This window comes from Hydractinia symbiolongicarpus, chromosome 10, assembly GCF_029227915.1.
Source record: "Hydractinia symbiolongicarpus strain clone_291-10 chromosome 10, HSymV2.1, whole genome shotgun sequence".
In the NCBI taxonomy this organism is placed as follows: Eukaryota; Metazoa; Cnidaria; class Hydrozoa; order Anthoathecata; family Hydractiniidae; genus Hydractinia; species Hydractinia symbiolongicarpus.
In genome coordinates, this window is record NC_079884.1 from 11833063 (window position 1) to 11859521 (window position 26459).

Below are 26459 nucleotides of genomic sequence, written 5' to 3' on the forward strand. Positions count from 1 at the left end.
AAGTGATTGGGATGGAAAGGGTTATTTAAGCTTCATGAAATTCCTTTAGTTAGGACTAAGAGATTATATCAAGCCCAGAAGCCCTAATACTCCCAACCTCGTCCCAAGTTGCCTTTACCCACTACGGCATTCGAGAAATACAGCGTCACTGTAGTTCGCATCAGCGACACACGTGTGTCACTGATGCGAACTGCAGTGAAGTTCATATCGCCTTGATTATATTGTTCTGGAAATCAGGTGTTGTGTTTTCTTTTAAACCCTGCAGGATAAGATATTTTACCTAACGGCACAAGCTCACTACTAGAAAAAAAGTAAATTTGGCGGGTCATTGTATCTGTATGTACTTAGTATAAGCGCTCAGTCTGGTTTCGACTTCGTGTACCTTCGTGTACCGGGAGCGGTCTTTTGTTGGTTATAGGGCTCACAAAACATTCAAATGTTCTATCTAGTATAGCCAGAGCTGGAATTTTAATCTCAACAATCCAACTGAATGTTGTTTCGTACCTATTTGGCTGGCGTATGCAGACCATTCTCCAAAACAAGTTACTGCGTGCCATTACTAATCGTTGATTGATCTTTCACGTCACACCTTGCCTCTCATGTGGATACCACAAAAAAAGTTCCTTTTTACGTCTTTAAGTTCTGCGGTAACGCCTTGAGTCAGCAGCCACATAATATGTGTCTGTGGTTACTAGAAATAACCAATTTTCTAAAAATAACAATAACATCATCCACTATATAAAGAATCTTTTTGCATTAAGTTTCTGCCTGAATTATCCTTCGCAGCTTGGCAGCTGACATTGCCGCGTTGAAATCAAGAGATGACTGTAGCGTGCAAAATGCAGAAAAAACCGAGCCTGTCATATGGCTCTGGTCGATAGAATGAAAGATCTTGCAGGCTTAAACATTTCAACCATTGAGTACTGCAAACTTTTTTTCCTTCGGCTAGAGCAATAGGGAGGAGGGGGACTTATAAAATTATGCAAAATTTAGTGTGCAATATAAAAACAACGATTTTAATAAATGCAACATATCTTTTTAAAAGTAATAAAGCAAACACTAATCGATGTCAAAATTACTATCACCTTCTTCGTTCTTGTCTACGATCGTCTTTAGGGGAGCCGCATCAATCATTTCCTTGGAATCTGGAATAAATGGGTTGTCTTCCGTCTCGTTTACAAGTTGTACTTGCTCATTGAGCATTGCAAGACCAGCCTGACCGGGCTGATATGCTCTTTAAAAAAATGAACCTCTTTGTTATTCCAGCAAAGTATGTTGCTTTTACAAGGAGCAAGATATTCGGAAATATATTGTTCGACAAGTTGCACGAAAAAAAAAGAAAACACCCTAACTCTGAATTGATGCGACATAAATACCATTTAATCAATTGTTTATGTTTTTTTTTGGAAGGGGGTTTATTCGGGAGGGAGGGGGTATTCGGGAGTGGGGGCTTAATCGATCATTTACGATAATCAGAGATGAAATAATAAATTATCTTGTTTTGGATCTCACAACAACTCTTAGAACAAGCACAAAACTAGAAGAAAAAAATAATAAGAAAAGCCCATAAAGAGTGACCAGACCCCTTACTAAATTTGCCAAAAATTGATGGTCATAACATGATCTGTGATTTTAAAAAGAACTAGAGGTCTTCTGTATGCTACATACAACCCACGTCCTTGAACTTAAAGGCAACCAAGTTCTGTGTGATGACATAGAAATGTCATCACACAGAACTTTGGTTAAATCATAAGCAGAAAGTTACGCAGGCAATAGATTTAATGAAGCATACCACTTTTATGGGGTAGTAAAACGATAATGCATAAAATCTAAATTAAATCTTAAGGACAGAAGTAGACCTAAAGGATATCAAGTTGATGCTACGGCTTGGCAATTTACTTCATAGTGCTAAAAATTTAAACCCGAAATCTTTGTCCCTTTACAAAGTGAGAGACCGGCATACAGAGATGCTAGTGTAAAGCAAGATTCTACACTATCATTAAGAAAATGATTATTCAGGGATCATCAGAGTGATACATAGAATCCATCTTAGTAGATTGATGGATTGGGATACTGTTAAAAAAAGACAAACTGGACAAACTAAAGGGTGTATGGCATACTTGAGTACGCCCTGATTTCCTATATATTTGAATTCAACTTAAAGTTACCTGGTAAAACATTCATTTCTAAATTATGTTACCGATATACGTGTAGATACAAATTCTACGAGGATATTGGTTCTTCACAAGAAAAAACATCACAAACAATACATTGCAAATGGAAGTAGGAGAAAATTGCAAGCTATCAGTGGAAGGATTCTTATGAAATTTGCCGCTATAAAAGTGCGTTTACTCATAGAGGTTTTATGCGCGAAAAGATAAAATTCAAGTCTATTTAGACTAAGAAAACCATGTTGATGTCTATTTTAGTCCTACCATCCTTATAAAAGATTATACAAAAACTTATATAATGCATCCGTCAATTGATCAGATCTGTCGATATTAACGATGTTATTAACTCTGGTATTACAGATTTAGAAACAGTTCCTTTTTTCTTATTTTACTGGAACGTATTTCTCTTAGTATGGAACAATGATAAATAGCACATGAAAATAAGCATCCTCATAAAAATGAGCATTCTCGTCAGTAATACAGGCGCCAACAGTAATTTCGCCGCTGTCCATATTAAATAAGGCAAAATGTCCCATCACAAGGACAGTAGAGAATATGTATAAATGGGTAATTATGATTTTTTTTTAGTGCAGGCAAAGAAGTGCTGCTACAAAACTGCTGCGTCAACGTAAAAGTTGCGTAATTAGAAACCTTGTCTCCAGGGCTTTTTTCACTTTTTGGCCCTAATGTCAGAAAGGGGAAAATAAGCCCTGGGGACGAAGTTATAATAATACCTGCGTCAAGTCCTGACTTTGAACGTGAGTTGTTGTATCTCTCGGAGCCATCCATCAGAAAAGGACACGGATGCTTTTATCCTGACACGAATCTAAAAGATGCGATTGATATGCCTTGTGTTTTGCAGATATACCTAAAGTTGTTATGGTACGATTAAAGGCAAAATTAACTTGAGTTTTAATTGTCCTTCCTGCTTTCCAAGCTGTTTTTACGGGTTTAATTTAGCGTAGAGAACTTTACAGGATAGCCAATGTAAATGTTTAAAATAAAAGTAACATATTCTTTAGAGGAGATGTAGACATATTAATATTACAGTTTGGTAATAACAAGGATGCATTCTCCAGGGTGGGAATTGTCGTTTGCTTGTTTTGAAATTACAAAATGTCTGAGAACCACTAGAGGGTTTTGGGTAAATATTACGGCGAAATAACTCGCTGTAAAAAAGTAAAAATTGCGCATTTTCAGATGCATTGCGTCATCGCATTCATTGCGTCGTGTGTTAGGCGTACTTACAAACAGAGAACTCATTAGATGGCGACGACACTACGTAGAAATAAACATCGTAACGGATTCGAAGTGACATGGATTGTTTCGAGCCTTTCCTGCTGTCCCATAAGAAGGCCCTGGCGCCTAAGGTTGTTCAGAATGGGGACATTTCAATGGGTATACCTTCATAGAACACGCCACCAAAGTACTCTATCCACGGCGTACCCGAACTGTCCTGTATATATCGTAATTCCCGAAATTTGCAAATTACTAAGAATTGCAAAGCAAAACAAAAGGATGATCATAGGGAAATTAAGTAAAATGTGCAAATTCATATGAATTTATGTTCCAGAAGGCAAAACGATAAATTTTGTGATCGAAGTGTTGACTAGCTAGCTTGCTATCTACTGGTTAAAGAAACGAGAAACGAAATAGCTATATAATGTGAGTAAACTTTGTGTCGGATATGTTAGGTTTTCTTTCCTTTGGAACTAGCTAAGATGTTGTAGCTAGCTACAATCCTGTTCAGAAATTTATTGGAATAAATGCTTTAGTTTCAAGATTTTGCACACATGCTATCATTTATGGTCATTGCGCAGACTTAATTAACTCCCTGCAACATCAAACAGCCCACACATTATGCCATCTTCCCCATTTCTATCACATGGCTGGGGTTAACACCCAGGGCTATAGTAACATTCACTCCCCCGTATTGAATTGCTGCTAAGTGGAATCGAACCCCAGTCTCCCGAACAAAGTGTAAGGGTTATATCCACTTATCAGGCCTTGCCATGAGCAAATAACCTCCAGAGCAATTAATTGCTCGCGTCAGAGTGTCTACGCGAGCAATTTTGCTCACCATATTTTTCGCTAAAGAAACTTTACATTTAGTCTCTCAGGGCTTCTTTTTCAGGAGAGGCGTGCACCTTGGCACACACCTAAATCGTTTCGGGGATGTGATTAAAACGTCCGCCACATTTCAAGTTTGGTCGAACATGTCCGTAGCTCGTTTCGAACTTTCGTCGGTTAAAACGTCCGATAGATTTTCGCTTGGTCGGATAATTTTAGATCCCAGAATTATTGAATAGTCCTGGTCCTATAAATCCACAAGCAAGCCTATTCATAGCCAACCTGACCATCCTAGCTAATTCACTGACTCCTGACTTAGTTAAAAAATTACGTAGACATAAATCTCTTTTGCCCAGCCCCTTCGTCGTTGGTAACCAGGTCTTACATAAGAAATCCAGCCATGCGGTTCTTAACTAATGCGGAGGTGAACGCCGACGGAGAACGGATAATGCAAGTCTGCAAAGCTGCAGTTACAGGCGGAACAGACAATTTATCATGGATTTAATTGTAGATAATTTCTTCATTTTACGAAACAATTGGAAACCCTAGCAGCTCCAAATTTAATGGATTATTTTCTTTATGCCGCAACTGTTATTCAAACAATTTTAAAAACGAAACCCACATGCGGTTTTAAAAAAAAATTTCTGTATAAATTTTATGTACCTGACGCGTACCTTTTTAAAAAGAGATATTTTATTTGTTGGTTTTATTTTAAACCATGCGGATATAGATTTTTTTAATATGAAAACGAAGCATATTTTTTTCTATTTGCTTGTGATGACCTGAAAAATAAACATTAAATACTATTTTGGACATGTAGAAAGAGATTTTAAGATTGAGAGAGAGTTGCTATACCAGTAGACACTCGATCATTGTGTTTGGGGTTCACGATTAAAAACGTCCCCCACTTTTCTACTCCAAAATAAATGCGCAACAAAAATTAACCTTAATGCCCATATTGCAAGCGCTTTATAAAATGGTGAATGAACTGTTGCACGATGGGTGGAAAATAATCACACCAAATATCTTTTCAGTTTCATTTAAAAGACCAATCAATTCTTAAGAAAAACGTTTACACTTATCTCAAAATGTTAATATTTATGCGAGCAATAGAATGCTCGGGTAACAAGCATTTACGCGAACACTACGCGACTCATGGCAAGGCCTGACTCATGTTTTTAGCTGATGCATGCCACACAAATAATGTACAACTCTGTCCCAAGGGATTATTTTTTTCCTGTATTCTGATAGTATATTGTATGCCTACTGCAAATTAATTAATTAGCAAGGCCTATTTTATCCCTATCCTGGACCTTTTTGGGTTGCTGTGTTAATTATTTTATAATGTGGACATCGAAATCCTAACAGCACATTTTCACTGTTCCTCAAGTAGAACTTTCACACCATTCCAACTGCAGAGTTGAGAAATGTCTAAAACTGTTGTTTTCCAAAAATTGTGAACAGAATTATAGCAGCATATACTAGTTATAAATTATCATCTCTCTTTACTGGTTAAATAAAGATGAAAGCCAATTAACAGCAAAAAAGCCAAAACTGTGAAAAGTGGAGCGTAAGAAGGGTGTGAAAAATTACCTAACTATATATAGCTGCTTCTAATCTATATAGTTAGCTTTAGTTTCTAATGTAAAAAATAAAGTAAGACCATGTATAAAAGCATTTTTTCACGGATACAAAAGGCACTAAAATTAATTATCTTATGTATTCTTTCCCCTTTTCAGAAACAGGCCGCAAGAATTTCTGCACAACTTTCTAGTTTCACCAGATTTCCTTAATCATAGTGGCCTGTTGTTTATAATTGCACATGCTTGCTTATTTTTTCCTATGCAAAATCACAGCATCTGAGAAAAATTTAAATGATTTGATATGAAATGATGCAAAATTAGAAAGGTCATTTAAACACCTATAAAATTGGTTGGCTAGCAAATAAAAATGTGTCTATCCATTGAGCATGGAGGTTTTGTGCTCTGTTTTTTACTTCCTGTTGTTAAAACACTGCTGCCATTTTTAAGCAAAGCACAATAATACTGGTGGGTGATGGTTGTGTGGAGGTGACAAAGATATTTTTCTGGCATTTCATTACCTCTGTAGTTAAAAATATTTGTTCAAAAGTGAGCTTGATTGTGTGACTTGCGTAAAAATGAATAATACCATAGATGCGACCTTTAATTTGTTTGAATTGTGTTGAGAATTAGTAATGGAGAATCCAATCAGATTGAAAGAAATTTTAATTAGAATTTCTAAGGCCTAATCATCTTCAATGGTTATTATCATGGTTATATGCGCAAACAAGGGTAAACCAAAAACCAGCATGGGAAATATGTATGAAGACCGAAAACCTGTGCCAGCAACTACTTTCTTATAATACCCAATTTAACCTCGTAAGCCATAGCTGTGAGTGAATTTTACATGGAATTTTTCCAAGATGCTTATCAGTAGTCTTGTATTATTTTACACAAAATTATTTTATAGTACGATTTTAATTTCAGAAATATATATTAGAATTCTAGATAGATATTTTTAACTGCATCTATTTTAGCTTTCATAATGTCAAGTATGAATTCTTTCACATCTATGGATGTAGACGATAATCCTGAAGTTTTAGAACAAGGTTTTGATGAATTATTTGATCCACCTGCACCTGATGCTTATGAATGCCCCATTTGTTTGCTGGTATTAAACAAACCAATGCAGACGGTTTGTGGTCACCGTTTTTGCAGAGGATGTATTCTTAAAGTTCTCAGGTATGCTGTTATTTTTACTATTGTTATTATTTGTCCCTAAAAAAAGTTTTGGCAATAGAAATACCTTAATATGAATAAATCGTTAATTTTATGAGTTTTTTAAATTTTTTGCTATTTTTCGAAAAGTTGCATATGATTCACAAACATTAATCTTTACAATTAGTCTTTGTCTGCAAAAAAAAAAAAATAATAATCTTTAGAGATATTCTTTTATTTCATGTTGGCAGTGAAGGTATAATTTTACACTTTAGGGAAGGTAGACCAAACTGTCCCATAGACAATGAACTTTTAAGTGAATCTCAGGTTTGTGACACTTTTTTATGTTATAGACATATATATTGTTCTTGTTTGTTATATGTAATAATGATTTTACTTCGTTTCTTTTTTACCATGTATCCTTCCTATCTTGGTCTGCTACAAGGGTTGTTAAAATATTTTATTGATAACTTTTAACATGACAACAATTACAACATGAAGCATTATGCTGTTCAATATTACAAGATGTATGTACCTGTATTTTTTAAAATTTAGATTTACCCAGATAATTTCGCACGAAGGGAAATCCTCTCATTAACAGTACATTGTCACAATAGCAGAGAGTTTGGTTGCCAGTGGATGGGACCTTTAAAAGACCTGGAGGTGGGCTTATTCTCTTGTGATTTCCACTGTGAATTTGCATTGTTGCATTGTCAGGTTTTTATTTTAAGTAATATTAGTTAATAAATGTTCCTCAAATTTTTTTCCATAGAATCTCCTAAAAATTAAACCTTGGTTTTTTTTCAAGAATCTCCTAGAAAGGTTGTTTTTTTATGTGGTAAATGTTTTGAATTGTAAAGTACATTTCCCAAATTTTTTTTTATATTATTATTAAAGTTAATTCTGACATCATCAAAATTTTAAAGAAATTACTTTGTTGCATTTTAGTCTGATTTTTTCAGGGGATTTAAGTTGTCTTTCTTCAAGAAGTTAACATTTAAAATTTACCTCTAACCTTTTAGAATTTCCTAGCGTTTAAGAAAAAGAATAATTGAATGGCCACTCTATTTTGAAATAATGCAAACATACTTTAGGCTAGCATTTTTTTACATGAAAAGTGTGCTTTACAAAATACTGTCATTAGTGTGAAAGGATTTGTACCCACTTAAAAATATGTTGTTCTTGTTGCAGAAACATCATGAAGACTGCGAATTTGCGAATGTGTTGTGTCCAAATAACTGTGGCACTAGAATTGCTCGTAGTGAACTTAAAGAACATCAAGAGACTGCTTGTCCGAGAAGAATAGTTAGTTGCGATTTCTGCAATATTAAAGTTGTCTATCAAAGGCTTGTGGTGAGTGTGTTTATTACTTTAGTATGAGAATCGCGAATATGTATGAAAGTGCAGAAGAAGAATCTGACCCTATTGCTGCCTTACCATTTGAGATTAGTCCCTGGTAATTCTACGACCAGTGCCTAGAAATTCTGAAGCCAGTGTCTGCCAATTCTAAGACCAGTGTTTAAAAGTACTTGACCTTATAGGGATCTTGTATTTATTGGTATTGTTTCTTTGTTTGTTTGTTTTTGTTCCTTCTTATTTTTTTATCATTAATTTATATATTTATTTGTGATATAGGAGCACAGAGAGCGCTGTAATAGATTTCCAGTTGATTGTCCCAACAGTTGCTCAATCGGTAAAATACCACGAGAAGAAGTATGTACCCTTTTTTCTTTTTCACATTTTTAACTATTATCTATAAATTATATATAAGTGCCTATTTATAAAACGCACCTTCTCCCTTAATTTATCAGCAGCCATAACAAAAGAGAAACTTTTTTGAAAAACGTTATAATTCCCAGTATTCATTGAAGCTAAATATAAATAAAGAATTTATTACGTTGGGAATTTCCCTTTCAAATATATCGATAAACTTCCTCGTTAATAATTGATTGGAGGGAAATGTTAAATAAAGTTGAAAATTAAAAAAATGGTGTGCTGTAATCATTTTGTGTTTTCAACTAAAAACGTTAGAGGATTTCGCAATTTCATACAGTTAGCAGAAAATAAATACTCATAAATTAATCCGAGTTCTGTCTATATTTTAGCTTGAAAAACACATGGAATCCGATTGCCCGAAGTCAGTTGTAAAATGTCCATTTCGTGATGCAGGTTGTACATTTGAGGTGAGTTTTTTTGATATTGTTTGCGATAGTTTTGCCATATCTGTGTACCATTTTTCCAGTGTTTCTTGTTTTGAAACTGGTTTTGACGCGTTCAAAGGCGTACCATAGGTTCTATTACCGTGAGAATTTTTATTTTATGTGTATTTTCTTCATGATACTAAGCAACTGTGTTTTCTTTTGCCACCCTTTGTCAAAATTATAGCGTAAAGGTGGCGTAATTACACCCTTTGTGCGTCGTCGGCGGCCTGCATACAAATACATCTGTTTTTATACCAGATGGCATAAACTTGGTGTAAGGACCCGCATTAATTGCTAATGTTTTCGCGTGCGAAAACATATTAGCATTTAACACGGGACGCTCTTTTTTTCTCAAAAAAATTCGAAAGAAAAAAATCTGTTTTAGTGCGTCAGATTCTTACTTCACCTTTTCGATAAATCGTTGGTTTTTAAAAGCTACAAAATATTAAAATGCTTTTTTTTATACACGACTTGAAATTAATTTGATACAACATTCAGGCTTCAGTCAAAAAATAACAATTTTAGGAAGTAAAAAAAAAAGTAGAAGCTTTTTGTTCTTAAAAAGAAAGTGCTAGTGGCAAAGTTATGAACTCAAAAAGTCAGATTGTTGTTGTAAAAAATAGGTTAACCTCAATTCTTGTGATGCTAACAATTTATCAAAAAAAATTGCATACAGACAGTCTGCCTCTAAAAACTGGATTTTTTTTTTAAAAAAAATCTGCCTCAAACTCTAACTCAAGTAAAAAAAGATAACAGGTGTTAAGGGTTGGTGGCGAGCATTTTTAACAGGTCGCAAGATTCCACATCGAGAATTTCCTGCATTGATTGATTATTATTTATATTCTTCAGGGAACAAGAGAAGATGTGGATGAACATGTGAGTAAAGGTGCTGGAGATCACATGCGGAGTATGATGAAATCATTGCGAGCATTGAAGAAATCACAAGATGAAAATACCGTCAGTATTCGTAAACTGAACGAAACAGGTTTCGGTGGAGAAAAAGCGTCAATATTTGAGTCACCATGGAATGGCAGAGATGGAAATATTCTCAAAGCAGAGGTCAGTGTTGTAGTATTGTTCTTGTTTTGTTTTATATTTCAAGTATCTTTTATCATAAAAAGTCTGGATATTCCTAAACTCTTGGAATCCCCCCTATTCGAGTATCTTTTTAACATAAAAAATTTTCCTGAAATAATTCCTTAACAATCGTCATTAAAATTGACTTCCCATAATTCGAACCTCCAAAATTCGAACGTCCATAATTCGAACGTCCATAATTCGAACCTCCATAATTCGAACCTTCATAATTCAAATCTACATAATTCAAACCTCCATAATTTGAGCACTTCAATATTTCGAGCGTTTAATTCCGGTCCCTCGGAGAAATTTGGAGTGTTTTATCTCCCTAATTCGAATATCGTGTTTTTTAACTTTAAAATATAACTAAAACACCAATTCGAATCTGCTAGTAGGGTCAGACTTTATCTATTTTTAATAGATTTAGGAATTGCAGAAAAGAATATTTCAGTTCTACAGGTTCGAATAGTACAATCCACTGTATTGGGAACTTTTTGTGAAATTCGAACTTTCTATTTTTCGAACGAATGTTTTTTTCGATCTCATCATTTAGTTGGCCAACCAGATAACTGACACTGTTTAATTTCGTATATTTTAATTTAAATAATTATATTTCTTCTAAATGTAATTGTTTTTTGTTATATACACATGTAGATGGACAAACTAGCGAAAAAGTTACGCGATCTTGAATTAAAGACGAGTCAGTGGAAATCTGGTACGGATATGTTTCGCAACGAGTACAGACAAACGACAGCAGATTTCGAATCGAAATTTGACCAGCTAAATCAAACAGTACAGGAACTACAAACTCTCACGAATGAAATCAACGCGCGAGTTTGGTGTGGGAAATTTATATGGAGGATTACAAACTTTGATAATTTGTTTAAACAAGCGCAAAGTGGCGACGTTCCAGCTATCCATAGTCTTCCATTTTATACGGGTGTCCCAGGTTTGTGTAATTTGATTGCTTTTGCCAAATATTGTTTTGTAAATTATTAAGATGCATATTCGCAGTGGAAGATAAAGACCTAACATTCAGTCTAAATAAATAGATTGCATAACATTTCTTTTCTAGGGCTCTGTGACTAAATTTATTGCTAGATATTTCAGAAAGAAAATATTTAGTCAACTGCTAAAGTTGTAAGTTGTCAAAGAAATGCAACAAAACGGAAAGGAAAATATTTTTGATATTTTTTTGTCTTAGGATACAAGATGTGTTTACGCGTCAACTTGAATGGAATTGATTCTGGTGCAAACAGTCACGTGTCCATGTTTGTTCATTTAATGCAAGGTGAATTTGACAGCGTCATCGAATGGCCTTTCCCAGGCAGCATAACACTAACCATAATGGATCAAGACACTCGTAGCGAACCGCAGCACGTAAAGGAGACATTAACAGCAAGACCGACATTACAGGCTTTCTTAAGACCGAAAACCAATCGGAACCATAAAGGGTATGGGTATGTCGAAATGATGCCTCACTCTACGTTACGCACATATGGTTATATAAAGGATGACACAATGATAGTAAGGGTTGATGTAAAAATGCCGAACAGGTGAAACTAACTTCTGGTCCGTGAAATACATCAACGCACGCGGAAATTTGTCCTTTAGCAGTATTTTACAAGTTTCGTTTTAAGCTGTCCATTCAAACTTCTTTTTATTTAACGTAATAAATTACTGACAATGTAGAAACTCGATATACTTATTTTTTTATAATTTGTACAAATGAGAATATGGAACACTCGCAACTTTTTTTGAGCTACTATTCCTGATACATTGTATTGGAATCACAAATCGAAAATACACTGAGTAGGTAAATTTTCTTAGAGAGTCGACACTTGCTGTGCCGCTATTTGTATTATTAGGCTTCTTTTTTTCGCAAAAATTAATTTTTGCGAAAAAGTAGCTTTGTGAATAAAAAAAACCTCAAAAAGTTTTAAAAGATACATAAAATTTAAGAATTAAAGGTTTTTCTAAACAAGTCTCAGCATAAAAACTATTTGTATTTAATTGTTGTGTTGTATGCAAGGAAATATAAATTTTTACTAACTTTAGAAATATGTGGAATTTTCATTAACATGAAAATAAAAAGTGTATATGACGATTTGTTGTTTTTTTAGAGTATGTTCATATACTTTTTACATACAAATCCATCCTTGTCAATGTGTCATAAAATTTTACTGTTCCTCTACATTGTGTTGTTTAAGTGTCGCCTGTTCACAATAGCGAGGCAGTGTGATCGTTTGTTTTTGTTTTTTTATTTGTTTATTTGTTTATTTGTTTCTTTGTGACCAGTGAAAAAATACAATAGAATAAACCGTCCCACTTCGGACATGGATGGAGACAATCTCCTCTCCAAGACTATTTGCTTCTCAACAGCGTTGCGCTTTCTGATAGTTCTAGCATAATAGCCCTGAAACAGACGCCCACTGCATTACCTTAACGGTGCTGAGGTCAACCTTGGGATGGAAAATGGCTAGCCTATTAGGACTAATTCGAATTGGCTAAAACGAATTAAAAATATTAATTGAACTAAAAATTGGAGTTGTTTCTGCTAGCTCTGCAAAAACAAGGCCTTATGAAAGTCAACAAGAAGCCCTGCGGCTTAAAGATTTCCGCCATTAGCAATAATCTGAAAAAGTACTGAACTTTGAAGAGGACCGGGGGAACAAAATCATTGTATATTCTAAAATTTTAAAATTCAATTTTTGATTATTATTGTAACTGTAAATCATAGCTAACTTAACTTATATAAACTTCATTTCTCTATAGGAACAATTTTAAAAGAAAAATAATAAACTTGAAAATTGATGAACAATAAAAACAAAATAAGAACAACGGCAAGGCTGAAAATTTATCTATTTTCTCTTTTTTCTGAAAAACAGTTAGGAAAATATCTTTAAAGGTGACAACATTTTTATTTTTTTTACATAAGCAGTTAGGAAAGTTTATTTTCAGACTACATATTCTTATTTTTTCTTTTATGACACATTGTCACGATTTTATAGCTATAAATCTTTCACCAAAAATATTCAGCCTCAACAATTCTTCTAAATTAAAATTCATGAATAATTAGCTTTAGTCTACGTGCTTGCAAAATTGTACAGAGGGAAATGACGTTAATAGCATCAAAGATGGCGCATTATAAAACGATCTTCATTATGCTACACTGCACGAGCTTTAACTTTCGACAGCATATAAACTTTAAAATAAAGTATTATTATTGGATAATAAAACAATTTGTTGCACTGTTAGGATTCTTATTGGCTTAAAACTTATTTCAGCCTCGTTCTCAGAAAAAAAATATGTCAAAACGGGAATTTAGGCTTTAGCCTGGATAAGTTTCGGGCGTACAGCCTAGCTCCGCTGTCTCTATCTATCTCTATCTCTCTATCTATCTCCTCAGGCGATTTTAAAGATTCTGCCTTTGCTGGCGGAAATCAACAAAGACGAAAAGCAACCGAAATTTGCTTCCATTTAACACGAAAGTTCACACAAAGTCAGTTACAAAAGATCATTTGTTTAAGCTTTCTAGGAAACGAGGATTTTTTGTTTCATGTTTTACAACCATCCATTTTAGTGGGCTATGACATTTTGCCTTAAAACCTGGTTGATCATACCATTTTCACAACGTATTTTTAACTATCAATTATCTCGGGCGGGGCACAGTGGCAAGCCCATATTACCATTTACCCCTCCCCAGTTAAGCACAGAAACATTAAGACTATTTTGCCTTAAAGAAATAATAGAATAAAATATTTTGCTTAACAGGGACAGGTTTGGTCATTTTAGGTGGTAGGGTGGAAGATTATAAAAACCTGGTAAGACTCCGTAAAGCGGACAGTTACGGGAATAGAGGTTTTATCCGTATAGAGTGCCGTCCACCTTGGACAGGTTATTCTTATTTTGGCAAGAAACGCGGAAAAAATTATACTCCAAAGCCAAAAGTCAATTAGGCAAGCCCATATTACCATTTACCCCTCCCCAGTTAAGCACAAAAACATTAAGACTATTTTGACTTAAAGAAATAATAGAATAAAATATTTTGCTTAACAGGGACAGGTTTGGTCATTTTAGGTGGTAGGTGGTGGTAGAAGATTATAAAAACCTGGTAAGACTGAAAATGATTGCTAATTTAAACAGCTAGAATAGAAAAACGATTAACAAAGAATGACATACCAAAGAAGGTAATTTTTGTCTGACGTCTTGTCGAAATTCGATTTTTGATATTTTCGGATAGTCTAGTTAAAAAATTATCTCGTCCGCTCAATAGTGGCAAATTCTGTTGGAAATCGCAGTCCGGATCTGGGAAGTGCGTCCGCTTCAAGGAGGTGTCCGCTTTGAAGAGGTTTTATTATATGGGTATATTATGAAATCGTCTGGTACAAAATTTTTTGCCCATATTAAGGAGGTGTCAACTTTAGAGGAAGTCTTCCTTGAAGATTCCACTGTACATTTGAAAGACGCTAAAAAGTCTTCAATGTTCAAAAGTTTATTTGATCGTTTGCGAAGCAAGTCTGGTAGAATAAATTTCGTGTAAATGGCTACAAGCTTTTAAATTATAAGGCGAAACTTGAAAAGCAGAACAAAAATTACTATTCATTTAACGATTGATTAGAACTGTTGAACCGGAAAATCCGTAGTTGTCAGTATATAAGTATTTTCAAACAGCGGCTGTTCCGGCAAGGTTCCCCAAACTAAAAAGACAGGGACTAACTCGGATGATTTAAAAACGTTAACAATATTTTGACGGGTTTTTTTTATGACACACTACTCGTCATAAAGCATTGACCTAGGCTAAAACTGTTTTAATTAATTCTGCTGTAAGTAGTCAAAAATCGATTTTAACCGGTTGGGTGGCAAATCAATGGGTAACTTTAAGTGCTCGGTTTTCTACTTTTGCAGAGCTACAAACTTTGAGTTTAGCCAACAAAATTCTCAACATAAGCAACTATTAATCTTATGTGTCTATAGCAGCGTATCTTCTTGTATGGAAACACATTTTATAGCCATATATTTTTTAAAAAAAATAAATTTCAAAATTATCAATGCTTACCTTATGCTGTTTACTATTAAAGGAAGAAACTTTCGCTGGAAGAAAGTTTTTCGCGTTTTCGCGGTTTTTGGGACCTTTCCACGAAAGTTTCTTCCGCGAAGTTTTCTAAAACGTGTTGTCCGGGAAAGTTTTTTTCCGCGAATATTTCTAAAACGTGTTGTCTGCTAAAGTTTTTCCCGCGAATTAAATAAATTTAGTTCCCAGTGAAGGCTTTTAATGTTATTGTATTTAACTACTTAGTAAAAGCAAAAAACAAGTATCGTTGTCTTAATTTTTTTTTTTTAATCAGCTGTGTTTAAAGGAATGGCGTTGAGAAGAAAGGCTTAGAAACTAGAACAAAGGTGATAAAGAAGCAGAACAATAATTTTTGTAATTTTTATCAACGAGAAAATAATTTTCATTCAAAAGGCTTATGAAATTTCGGAAGATTGCAGAGACATAATCATAGACTAAGAACATTATATAGTATTATTTTTTTGTGATAAAATAATTACAACATTCATATCCTTGGTTTTATATTGTTTTTTAATACTTCATTATCGGGCCGCCAAAGTTTTTTCACGTAAAAAATTTCCAAATTGCTCGTCCGCGAAAGTTTTTTCCCGCGAAATGCAAAATTTTCAAGGGTTTTTTTGAACCGCAAAACTTTCCTCCAGCGAAAGTTTCTTCCTTTTAAATAATCTTTTTTCTTCGTCTTTTATCAAATATAAAATCCTCAATTTGAACTTCTCTCCCTCCTATCAGCAGAATAACAAGTAGACAAGCCCTGGGGACGAGGTTCCAGCCTGACTATGCATAAAAAATGGTAAAAAGTCTTTTTAAATGTGTTCGAAAGTTTATTGATAGTTACAGTTCACCATGTAACGAAGCCACGATGCTTTTTGATAAGTTAGTTAAATTTTATAGAGGTGTGTGCTGTCTAAGAATTAAACTTGGAAGCAGATGTAAAAAAGTGCTAACTGGGGGAGGAAAATACGGATTAAGACTAATAATTGCATCGCTGGGCAAAAGATAGCCCTTTATAGAAATAAATTTCGGCACAAATTTTCCTGCTAATTTAAAAAATTGAAAAAGTACTCTGAAGAGGTGTTACGCGCGGCAAACAACCAGGATTCGCGACCGTTATAATGGGGAGACCAGTTTGGCAAATGGTGTGAAAATCAGTGTGTTATTCCCTCTTGTTTTTCCCATCTTACATCGAACAATCAAATTAGTTTAGTTGTAGCTTGTTGTAGTTTGCTCTAGTTATCTATCAATATATAAGTTGTTGATTTCTACCGTCATCAGAGTTTTCGGCCCCGTCCTAGCACGGACAAATCAATAATCCCTCGTGATAGTGGGCCATATCTTGGTTTAGGTATTCTCATCAGTTAGTAAAACCAATTTTCTTTTTTTAACTTACCGTTCTTATTGTCATGTAACTGAAGCAAATTCAAGAGATCGTTTAATTCAAGATGCGTAGGTATATCTTGCGTATGTATATCTTGCTGCGACAGCTACTCGAGTGAAAATTCGCGGCGAATTAGATCAAAAATATCGTTTTGATTACCACAAGAAACAAATATAAGCATGTGGCAAATTTAAAATAATACTTAATGTAAATCTTACTACCAATGATTTTTTGAGAATAAACACAAGAGTTCTGGTTGATTAAAAGTTTACAGCTATTTCACCGTTAAAAGATTTAGACTGTTTTTACTGCGGAACGAAGGTAAAATCAAAACAAACGTGCCCCAGACAGGTTCGTTGGCCTGCCTTGTGCGCGGCGTGAGACAATTACTTTACGGGCACCTCCTAAACCTCACGGTATGGCAACATAGAGAATTTTAAGTTGGGCAGATTTCCATGGAAGACAAAACATGGCGCACGGTTTTGCTCTGATCTCCATCATGTTTTATGTTTTGATTTGTGTTTTGCTTTGCTTTCAGGTTTTTCTTATTATCCTTTATTTCGTGCATAGTGCAAGTTCTTGTCAGTTAAACTGTGTTTTGCTAGTAATTAAATCATGATACTGAAAATGGCAAAGATTTTCGTTTGCTTTAAAATGATTGATTGTCTACTTCTTTTAACTGCTAGCTAGTTAGCTAGCTACCTATCTGGCTATAGCTAAGCAAGTTCTAGCTATAGTTAGCTACATTGAGCTACTAGATCGCTAGAAAGTTTTTTTTTTTTTACATGGTATCTTAATTAAATATTATGGCATTTATAAATACATGTAAAAATGTTTGAATTTAAACTTTCGCTTAAAATTGTTTATTTTTTGGAAAAAGGTTGAATCGAAGATTCAATTTCAATGTCATTCAAAACGCTTTTCACGATTGGTCTAGATCCTCTTAAGCACATCGACATACAGCGTATTAAAGCGATTTTTTTTTCGAATCCAACTCGTTACGATGTAAATTTACGTTTACAAGATATCATCTGCGACAATCTGGAAAAGAATACCTTGCATTCATGTTCCATCCCACCAGTAACTGTGAATACCTAAGGCATAAAACTTCCTTATACTTGTTATACTTGCGTTATACTTGCATTATCGGTCCAAAGCCAATTACATTTCCGTATTTTTTATGGTGGCCATTATGATTTAAGGGAAAATATGCTGTTTACGCGGCCAGCTCTTATAAATAAGGGGTAAATTTTTCATAGAATCATTGTTTTTAACTTCAAACTTACATATTGTGTAGTTGTAATTTAGCTTTAATTTAATACAGATTCTTGTAGTTATTAATTAATTAAATTTTTTCTCTAAGAGTTGGCTGTGAAAATTCCCTTTTTTCTCAACTGAAAGTTGACATTCTGACCAGAAAACTTTCAAAGTTCCACAATATTCCAAATCCAGGTGCTTTAGAAATTAGTTAATAATATGATACAAAATCTGGGAGTCTAGGATTTAATACCGGTTCCTAGATGTGAATGGAAATATGCTAAGAGGTAGGCAATAAATTTCTCAAAAGAACCTTCTCTTTAAGCACTGAGAACGCTCTACAACAAATAGCAATTAAAACAATCAATTGCTATCTTTCTTCCCATTTTGTTATGTCTGAGCTTATCCAAAAGGATATATTTTGAAAATCATAAAAAAAAAAAGGAAAAAAATCATAAAAAAAGGAAATTATTTTCTCAGATACCATAGACATAATATTTGTGCTAATGCCCTTCTTGAAATGGCTGAACAGTTTGAGTTTGCCATCTTCTTCAAGTTTGTGAAAGTTTTACTTTTGTAGAGGTTTAACCCAAGTGCACAGGTTTATTGAAAACATGGAGTACCCCAATTTGGTTAGTGGTTGTGGTAGCTAATTTTAATAATCAAAGCATATATTTTGTAAATATACATTATCTATATTATAATACCTGTATATGCCTGTCTGTCCGTGATGCAAAATGGTACTGCAAGTAATGAGATGCATGCAATGCTGTAAAACCAGCAAACCTGTGGATTTTTCCATGGGCCACCGACTAGTCTCTTTAATAACAGCTGCATTCTGTCTGTCTGTTTGATCACAAGAAAAAAATTCTTACGGAAACACGGGAGGCGGTAAATACAGGACGGGGGAACCCGTAGATTTATCCACAGGCTACCGACTAGTATATGTAATTTTACGCCAATGCAACAGCCCTGAAGATGTTTAACAACCGAATTTAACGTCAATTGGTTAAAAAAAGTTTCACTTTTAACTTCAGTTTACAACACGCAGCTCTGCCATATTTAAAATTTACATAATAATTTTCAAACCAGATGCCTTTTAAAAACTGAGCTGCTTTGTGAAGTTGACCACTTAGGAGTGGGTTCACACTTTATTCGCCATAGTCGCACAAGTGAGTGAGAAATTATTTTTAGCATACTACATAATTTTCTCTAATTAGTCAGCATTCGTCAAAGTAGTTGGAATAAGTACAACTACCACAGCGAATGGGAATTTATCAACCAATCAGATTTAAAATACAATTTTAAAATGTGTTTTAGAATTTTAAAATAAAAATAGGTTGATGAGAAAGAAAAGCTTAATTTTGTGTGTGCAAAATTTAATGTATATAAACATTGAATATATTATTATATATATTGAGTATTTATTTAAAAGTGCTGAAATAGAGTAAAGTAACTAACTGATGGTGCCAAATTAAAAAAGTCCTTATTTGTTATGTGCAGTTTTATTTTTTGCAGCAGTGCACTGCTTTCTTTTACTTGCAACAAATAGATTTTTTGCATTCTTCTTATTTAAGGGACTATGACAAATGACTGCAAACCCAGCTTTCAAAAGGATGGGCAATGTTGTATATAATGAGTTTCTAGGATAATTGCAACATGTATATAATGCAACCAAACTGTTGTAGCTATATAGGTTTGACTGTACATTGCATGTGGCATAATGAAACTCTTACACATAAGCTCTTGTTTTGATGTTATTTGATTATTTTAAAGACAACTTCATAAGGACAAAATTTGACAAAAGAGCCTTGAAGAGAAAAAAACCTTGCAAGGAGAAAGCCTTTTTTCAAGTTGTTTACATCTCAAATTTTTGCCAATAAAAGCCATCCAGTTAAAATCTTATTGGACTGTTTCTGTCCGTAAAACTGGTCAGCAGCAAAGAAGAGCACATAATTATATATCTGGTCTGTAAAATAAAACTACTACCCCAACACTATCCCAATTGGGGTACCCTATGTTTTTAACTAACCCTAAGTGAACAATGTTGAAACAATTTCTGCATTGTGAAAAGGTTTGAATAATTGAGAAATTGGAGCATGCTAACATCAGTTAAAATAAGTATCATAACCTTAGCCCTAAGTTTGCTGTGAACATTAACAAGCAAACTCAGGGACTTACTTAGATACAGAAGCTGTTCTTGCTTGAAATGCAATGCTAGTAGGAAAGATCTTTGAATTTCTATTCTCAATTTCACTTGTTGTGACAGACTATACTTTTCCAAAAGTGGGTGGTTAGGATATCCTTTAAGATGTTCTGTATAGTTCAACTTCTTATAAAGGGCGTTCAACAATAAAATTTGTCTTGCTTTACAGACTATTGCGAAGAGGTTGGGGGATAGATGTGCATATTTTACATGGTTAGCCTCACAAATATTGACAGATATACCATGTCTATTATTTCCAGAAGGGGACATGACTGGGTTGAAATGGGTTTCCTAGAGTATTTTATGATCATTTTGAACTACATAGACGTGATTAGGGTCTGTGCTCTACCAGACAACTCCCTGCAGCATCCTATTGATTAATTAATAGGAGATCTCTAAAAACATGCAAGAATTCTGGGGTTCCGGTTTATTACAATGTGTCCATTGAAGTCAAGGGTAACTACTGTACAGCTGTTTGCAATTCCTTGACAATTTCTATTTTGGGAACAAATCTTGAGGGCTAGCTTTTTTCAACTGTCTGTTTAACTTATTAACACTTTTTTAGTCTCTGTAGCACCAGGGGTTAAAAAGCTAAACAGCCCTGTTAATATAATTTTTATTTTTAGTTTAATCTCAAAAAATATGTCATCCAATAAAGGCAAATTCATTAATGCCTTTCAAAGCATTAAAATGCTTGAAGACTATGACCAGTTTGAATTTAATAATGAGTCAAATAAAGAAAAAGTAGAGGACTTGCATGCAAACAATAAAGGCATACACAATGAGATAGTAAACAATCAAGACAAGGATGGAGAACTTTACAATCCGCTTGAAGACATGGACGTAGGAAGTGACAGTAATGATGGATCAAATTTTGCAGACTCTGCTCAGATTGAAGAAAATAATCTTTCAAATGATGACAAGCTTGCTGAAGGTAGTATTAAAAGTGCTGACAATAAAAAATCAAACGAGGTAGATATATTTGCAAACATGGACGAAACTACGAATGATGTTTCTGATGCTGATACTTGTGACGATAATGAGGCTGTAGAGCAGGAGAAACGGATTATAGCAGAACTTGAAGAAAGTGTAAAAACAAAAGAATTTAGTAGCACTAAGGTAGATTTTATTGATGATGGTGATGAACTACTTGGTACTGCACTTGCTGAACTTGAAGCAGAAGAGCGAGAAAAGCAAGAAGAACTCAAAAAACTTATGTTACTTGAGACAGAGGAAGTGGAAGAGAAAAAAATTAAGAAAAAAAAGAAAAAAGGAAAGGAGAAAAGTAGTAGTAAAAGTGATGATAGTTGGGACAAGGATAGTAAAAAAAAAAGAAAGAAAAAAAAGAAGAAAAAGGGGAAAGAAAAAGAAAAGGTTATAGAAGATGACAAAAAGAAAAAGAAATCAAAAGAGAAAAAAGGAAAAAAGGACCTAGAGTCATTTGTGGAAAGCTGTAAGAGAGAGGTGCATAAGTTTGATGATGGAGATAAAAAGACAGAAGTTAAAAAACCAACAAAATCTCATAAACTGAGCAAAAATGATAAAGAAAATGTTTCAAGTGAACCTAAAAAAGAGGATCATAAGAAAAAGAGTGCTGATAGAAATAAAGACAGAAGGAGTAGCTCTTCCCAAGACAAAAAGAAGGAATCTTCCAGGTCGTCAAAAGATCACAGCAGTCGTAAACGATCATCGAGAGATTCAACTGATGAGTATTACCTTAGTAAACGCTCGCGGAGAGATGATTCTAGTGAACGACATAGAAGATCTAGAGATAAACATTCTCGTCACAGGGATAGATCAGAAGAGAGAGAATTGAAACATAAGCAAAGGAGTAATCATGACAGCAGACGGTCCTCTCACAGCCGAGTAAGAACTTCCCCTGATAAGAGCAAATTAGATTATGAAATTAAATTACCGAAACATGAGAAGTATGCAAAAAAAGAGACACGTGACTCTCCTGCAAGGTTGTCAAAGAATGAATTTTACAATTTACAAAACAAGGTACATCACCAGGTAAATGATAAACATAGCCAATCAACGATACAGTCAAAAAAGACTCGAAAGACATCAGATAGTTCAACTGTTGAATCTGATGTTGAGGCTGAGAAGGCACTGCATCGTTCATCACTTAGTGAAAATTATAAGATTGAATTAAGCAAGTATAAACATGATATTGAACATAGTAATGAACATAGTAGTAGGTCCGAAAATTTGAATGTTTCAACGGAGCATACTAGTCCACCAAAAAGATCTCGCAAGCATTCTGAAAGCAAACATTCTCATAGAAAATCTTCTACACCACCAAATGATTCACACAAACATACAACTCGAAATAGAAAACGTTCTAATAGTGAGGGACATTTGCATAGGGAATTGCCTAAGGAGACATCAGAATTAAATGTGTCTCACGTTTCAGAAGATAATGCACACGTTAAAACAGTTGTTCCTGTGGAAAACGATACTTTTAAACCAGAAAGTAAAGAAAATCCAAAACATCACACTGAAATGCCTGCTAAAAATCTAGACGAGAAAAATAGTTGTGGTAACAAGAACATAGACTTAAGTGTTTCTGACAAAAAGAAGACGCTGAAACCTGGCTCGTTAAGCTTGAATCAATATAAAGAGAGACGGAGTTCTGGAAAAAAATCCTATGCCAAACAAAACTCTAAGTATGTTTTAAGTTATTCTGCATGATTTCTTTATGCCTTATAATTTCGTTCCTTGCTTGTATGTGTTGTTTTTAAGTGTTTACCTTGTTGAAAGAGTTCTAATTAGGCCATCAATGTTTTAGTGAGGCAACCAATTTTGTAATTGATGAGAAATCAACAATGTCGACTCCAGAAAGTTCCGCTGATAAAGGTAATTCTTCATCCTTCGACCGTGAAAACAAAGAAAATGTTCCTCGTGATGAAAATGAGCTTGCATCTACAGAAAACCTAAAGTTAGTACTATCAGTTTGTTTTTCTTTGTTCTGTTGCGCGTGGATTTTTGTACGCATCTGCTAATTTAAACACGGAAGGAATCGAAAAATACGTTCGAATATAAAAATGTTCGAATATAAAAATGTTCGAATTAAGCAGCGGTAAACAGGAAAGTTTCTCGAAGCGAAAAATGGTTTCGAAATTTTTTTTTAAAGAAGTTGTTTTTTTATCGATTGTATTTCTTTTTAGTCAAAGTGTTGATGTTACGACAGATGGACCTGACGAACATGTGTCGAATCATGTGAAACGTAACGAATCCATTCCTTTACTCTTTGACAATGAAACCAAGCACGAGGTGAGGCACTTTGATTGGTTACGTTTTTTATATAAACATCGTTTAATTTATTTAAACTTCAATATTACTTAGTATTGTCGTATTCCAAAAAATTAACTAGGCTCGAAATTAATGATCACGAAATTAACACGAAGGAAAATAACGCGAATTTCTATAACTTATAGAAAAGAATTTGATTAACGCGATTTAGCTCAACTGATTTGCAAATAATGCATCAAAATAACGCCATCAGGAAATATTTTGCCTTGACAACCAGTTTCTCTTTTTCAAAACGTTTACAATATCAGTTGCGCTAAAGCCTGCCTTATTCACGTTAGGTGAGTGAACCGTATCAGGATGATACTTATTTTTTTTTTCGCCAATCAAACAGGGAGATCGGAAGTATGCGTATGTGAGAGAGACGGTAAAATACATTGACTACAGGAATAGTTTTCTAATTTATTTTTTTTAACATATATTTTGCTAAAACGCAACTAGGGAGGTCCAGTTCGAATTATTTTTCTCTCGAAACGTGTCCACTTCTGGCCCTATAAGATTACTTCAAAAAACAGAAAATGCAAAAAAAGTCATTTTTTTTGTAATTGAACTTGTTTGGAAAAACACGTATGTTATGCCTTGCGATTTTAATTTGCAAAAATGTGTTAAGGTGTAACTAAATGGTATATATGGCACATAAAAATACTATACTTAATATTGGATTTACGAGAAAGAGTATTATTATTTCGCGTATAGTTATGCATTTTATCCTTCCCTTCTAAATTTCACGTGTACTTTTGATTTTTAGCTTCATAACTCGTCGCAGTCTCTCACAAGCGACAACGATGCACCCGCTGTTAAACCCGAATCGCCATATAATCCTGAAGCTGCGAGTCCGCTGGATATGGCTTCACCCAGTTGTGCGGCGATCGAGGACCGAGAGGATGTTGATTTTAATGCGTACAAAGATGTAGTAGCTTTCGACGATATCATGAAATCGAAAGTGAAACATGAAGCACGAAAACACAAGCGCCGCAAATTAGAAGAACTCAAAGCTGAATTTGGTAGCCCTCCTGCTTCGTCGAAAGAGGTAGTTCCTCTAAAAAGGATAAAAAGTTAAAAATATTAGTTTGGATAAGAGTAGTATAATTGTTTTAAGAGGTTATAAAGTGGACAGCCTTTTGGAATGCCTAATTGTGGCAAAAAAAAATGTCAGGAATTGCATTTAAATGAGACGTCAAAACTCGTCCTGTGTTTAGAGTGTTCAGTATTTGTAAAACCTCTGCTGACCTCAGGATTGTGTTGTATGGAAATTTTGTAGCACTTTAGAGAGTTTTGTTGAAATTATTAGTGTTTTTTATGCCTTATTTTGTAAGCTGTTGCATATTGTATTAGGCTGTCCCGAGGTGTGTAACTCATCAGAGTTATTTTTTGTACTTAGGGAAAACTTGTGGATTATTTGGTACGTCAAGCGCAAGTTGAGGAAGAAATGAAAACCGTTTTGAAGCAATATTTCAAATCGCATGAAATCACGAAAGAAGAGTACAAAAATATACTGAAAAAGGCGGTTCCCCAGGTATCAACTAGTTATAACATCTAATTTTATTCTTATTTTTTAATTTATGTCTTTTGTGGCCTGTGTTTAGGAAGGCGATTTTAGACAAAGAATTGCTTACTTTTAGGTGACGATGTCTAATAGTCCAATAGTACCCGATAAAATTGCCTCGCTCATGGTTAAATTTGTTCGTAAATGCAAAGGTAATCGAGCCAAGGAAGAAAAGAATCGTCGTAAACAGCAAAAACAATTACATGAGCAACAAAAGCAACTGCAGTTGCAACTAAAGACCAGCGCAGCCATGTTTCAACAAATTCGAGTTTTAAACCCGGACCTGCCAATGCCTCCTGTGTGAACACAAACAGGCTGGTTTTCTAACTCGCATCAAGGATGAACCAAGATTAACAAGAAAGAAATTGTACACTGCCGCTGTGAGATTAACGCGAAATTTTAATGTGTGTAAAATGCAGACTAGTTGAACTATAAGGCGTATCGATAACCAAATAACTGGACACAAAGTCTTGTCAATTTTTAATAACCCAAATTTTTTATCTCATAAGAGCTATATTTTATCCATATAAACGCGTTCCTATGTTTTTTATATGAAATGATTTAGTAAAAAAATAATGAATTTAGCTTGATGCCACTTCAAAGTTTACCCAGACTCGCTCCTGTTTGTCACTGAAATTTTTCCCTACCATACATCTCACAAAACTTAGGAATGATTATTTGATAGCATATGATCGTTCTATGTCAGAATAGAATGGGGAAACTATGAATTCTGTGTAGTTTTTTATTTAGACAGCTGTAAAGCGTTATTTCGCCAGTGAGAGAACTACATCGTCCGCAAGACGAATTAGCAAAATGTTTCCTTTCTGTCTTACCTGTAAGGAAAATAATTAGCTCCTCACCCCAGAATAAAAGTGCACGTAAAGTATAAGTGACCATCTAGTGGAACCCACGTTTAAAGCAATTTTTTGACTGAAATTGAAAAATACTGGTTGAATGGTACTACCTGTACCTACTCTAGGAGAGAAGAATTAGACAGTTAAAAGGTTGTGTTTTATAAAAATCAACACAATAAAACGTCCTTGTAAACTTTGGTGCAAATTTTATTAAACCATCATCAAACTTATGGCCTAATTGCATGAGAAAAATCATCCCCGCAAAACGGACTGGCTCGGTTTGACGAGATCTCACCTTCATTAATAAACTCACAAAAAGTAAATAATTCGTATTCGTAAAAATTACGAAAATGCCTTACTTTTCGCCATTTTAATTTAGCGAAGCTTTTTTTGGGACCCGAGAGGTGATTAAAAATTCGCCATTGAGTCAAATGTCTTCTTTCTGTTTTGTCCAATCAAGTTAGTAATTGGTTAGCATCAATAGGAGTACTGTCACTAAAAAATGTTGATTTCTTTAGTTAACGAATGAAATAAGAGTGTTTCATGATATGACGGTAAGAGAAAATATTTGCAACCAG

The 26459-nt window shown here is 34.3% G+C and overlaps 2 protein-coding genes across 2 annotated transcripts; both read left to right on the forward strand.

Moving 5' to 3' along the window:
• Positions 1–3625: 3625 nt before the first annotated feature.
• LOC130612339 (TNF receptor-associated factor 6-like) lies at positions 3626–12178 on the forward strand. Its single transcript, XM_057433644.1, has 10 exons — positions 3626–3836; positions 6799–7003; positions 7255–7306; positions 7535–7642; positions 8171–8332; positions 8615–8692; positions 9085–9162; positions 10030–10239; positions 10912–11206; positions 11462–12178. The coding sequence occupies exons 2-10, from the start codon at positions 6807–6809 to the stop codon at positions 11815–11817; spliced, it is 1536 nt and encodes a 511-aa protein (XP_057289627.1). The 5' UTR covers positions 3626–3836; positions 6799–6806; the 3' UTR covers positions 11818–12178.
• Positions 12179–20767: 8589 nt separating this feature from the next.
• Positions 20768–25841, forward strand: LOC130662665 (peptidyl-prolyl cis-trans isomerase G-like). Its single transcript, XM_057461568.1, has 6 exons — positions 20768–22838; positions 22961–23110; positions 23340–23445; positions 24230–24511; positions 24863–24997; positions 25104–25841. The coding sequence occupies exons 1-6, from the start codon at positions 20812–20814 to the stop codon at positions 25329–25331; spliced, it is 2928 nt and encodes a 975-aa protein (XP_057317551.1). The 5' UTR covers positions 20768–20811; the 3' UTR covers positions 25332–25841.
• Positions 25842–26459: the final 618 nt, after the last annotated feature.

Bases quoted from the DNA above. Each gene is read 5' to 3' on its own strand.
- LOC130612339 (XM_057433644.1), top strand. From the start codon at position 6,807: ATGTCAAGTATGAATTCTTTCACATCTATGGATGTAGACGATAATCCT. The intron at 7,004-7,254 runs GTATGCTGTTAT...TTTACACTTTAG, and splicing joins TGTATTCTTAAAGTTCTCAG to GGAAGGTAGACCAAACTGTC. The intron at 11,207-11,461 runs GTTTGTGTAATT...TTTTTGTCTTAG, and splicing joins ATTTTATACGGGTGTCCCAG to GATACAAGATGTGTTTACGC.
- LOC130662665 (XM_057461568.1), top strand. From the start codon at position 20,812: ATGTCATCCAATAAAGGCAAATTCATTAATGCCTTTCAAAGCATTAAA. The intron at 22,839-22,960 runs GTATGTTTTAAG...TCAATGTTTTAG, and splicing joins TATGCCAAACAAAACTCTAA to TGAGGCAACCAATTTTGTAA. The intron at 23,446-24,229 runs GTGAGGCACTTT...TTTGATTTTTAG, and splicing joins ACAATGAAACCAAGCACGAG to CTTCATAACTCGTCGCAGTC.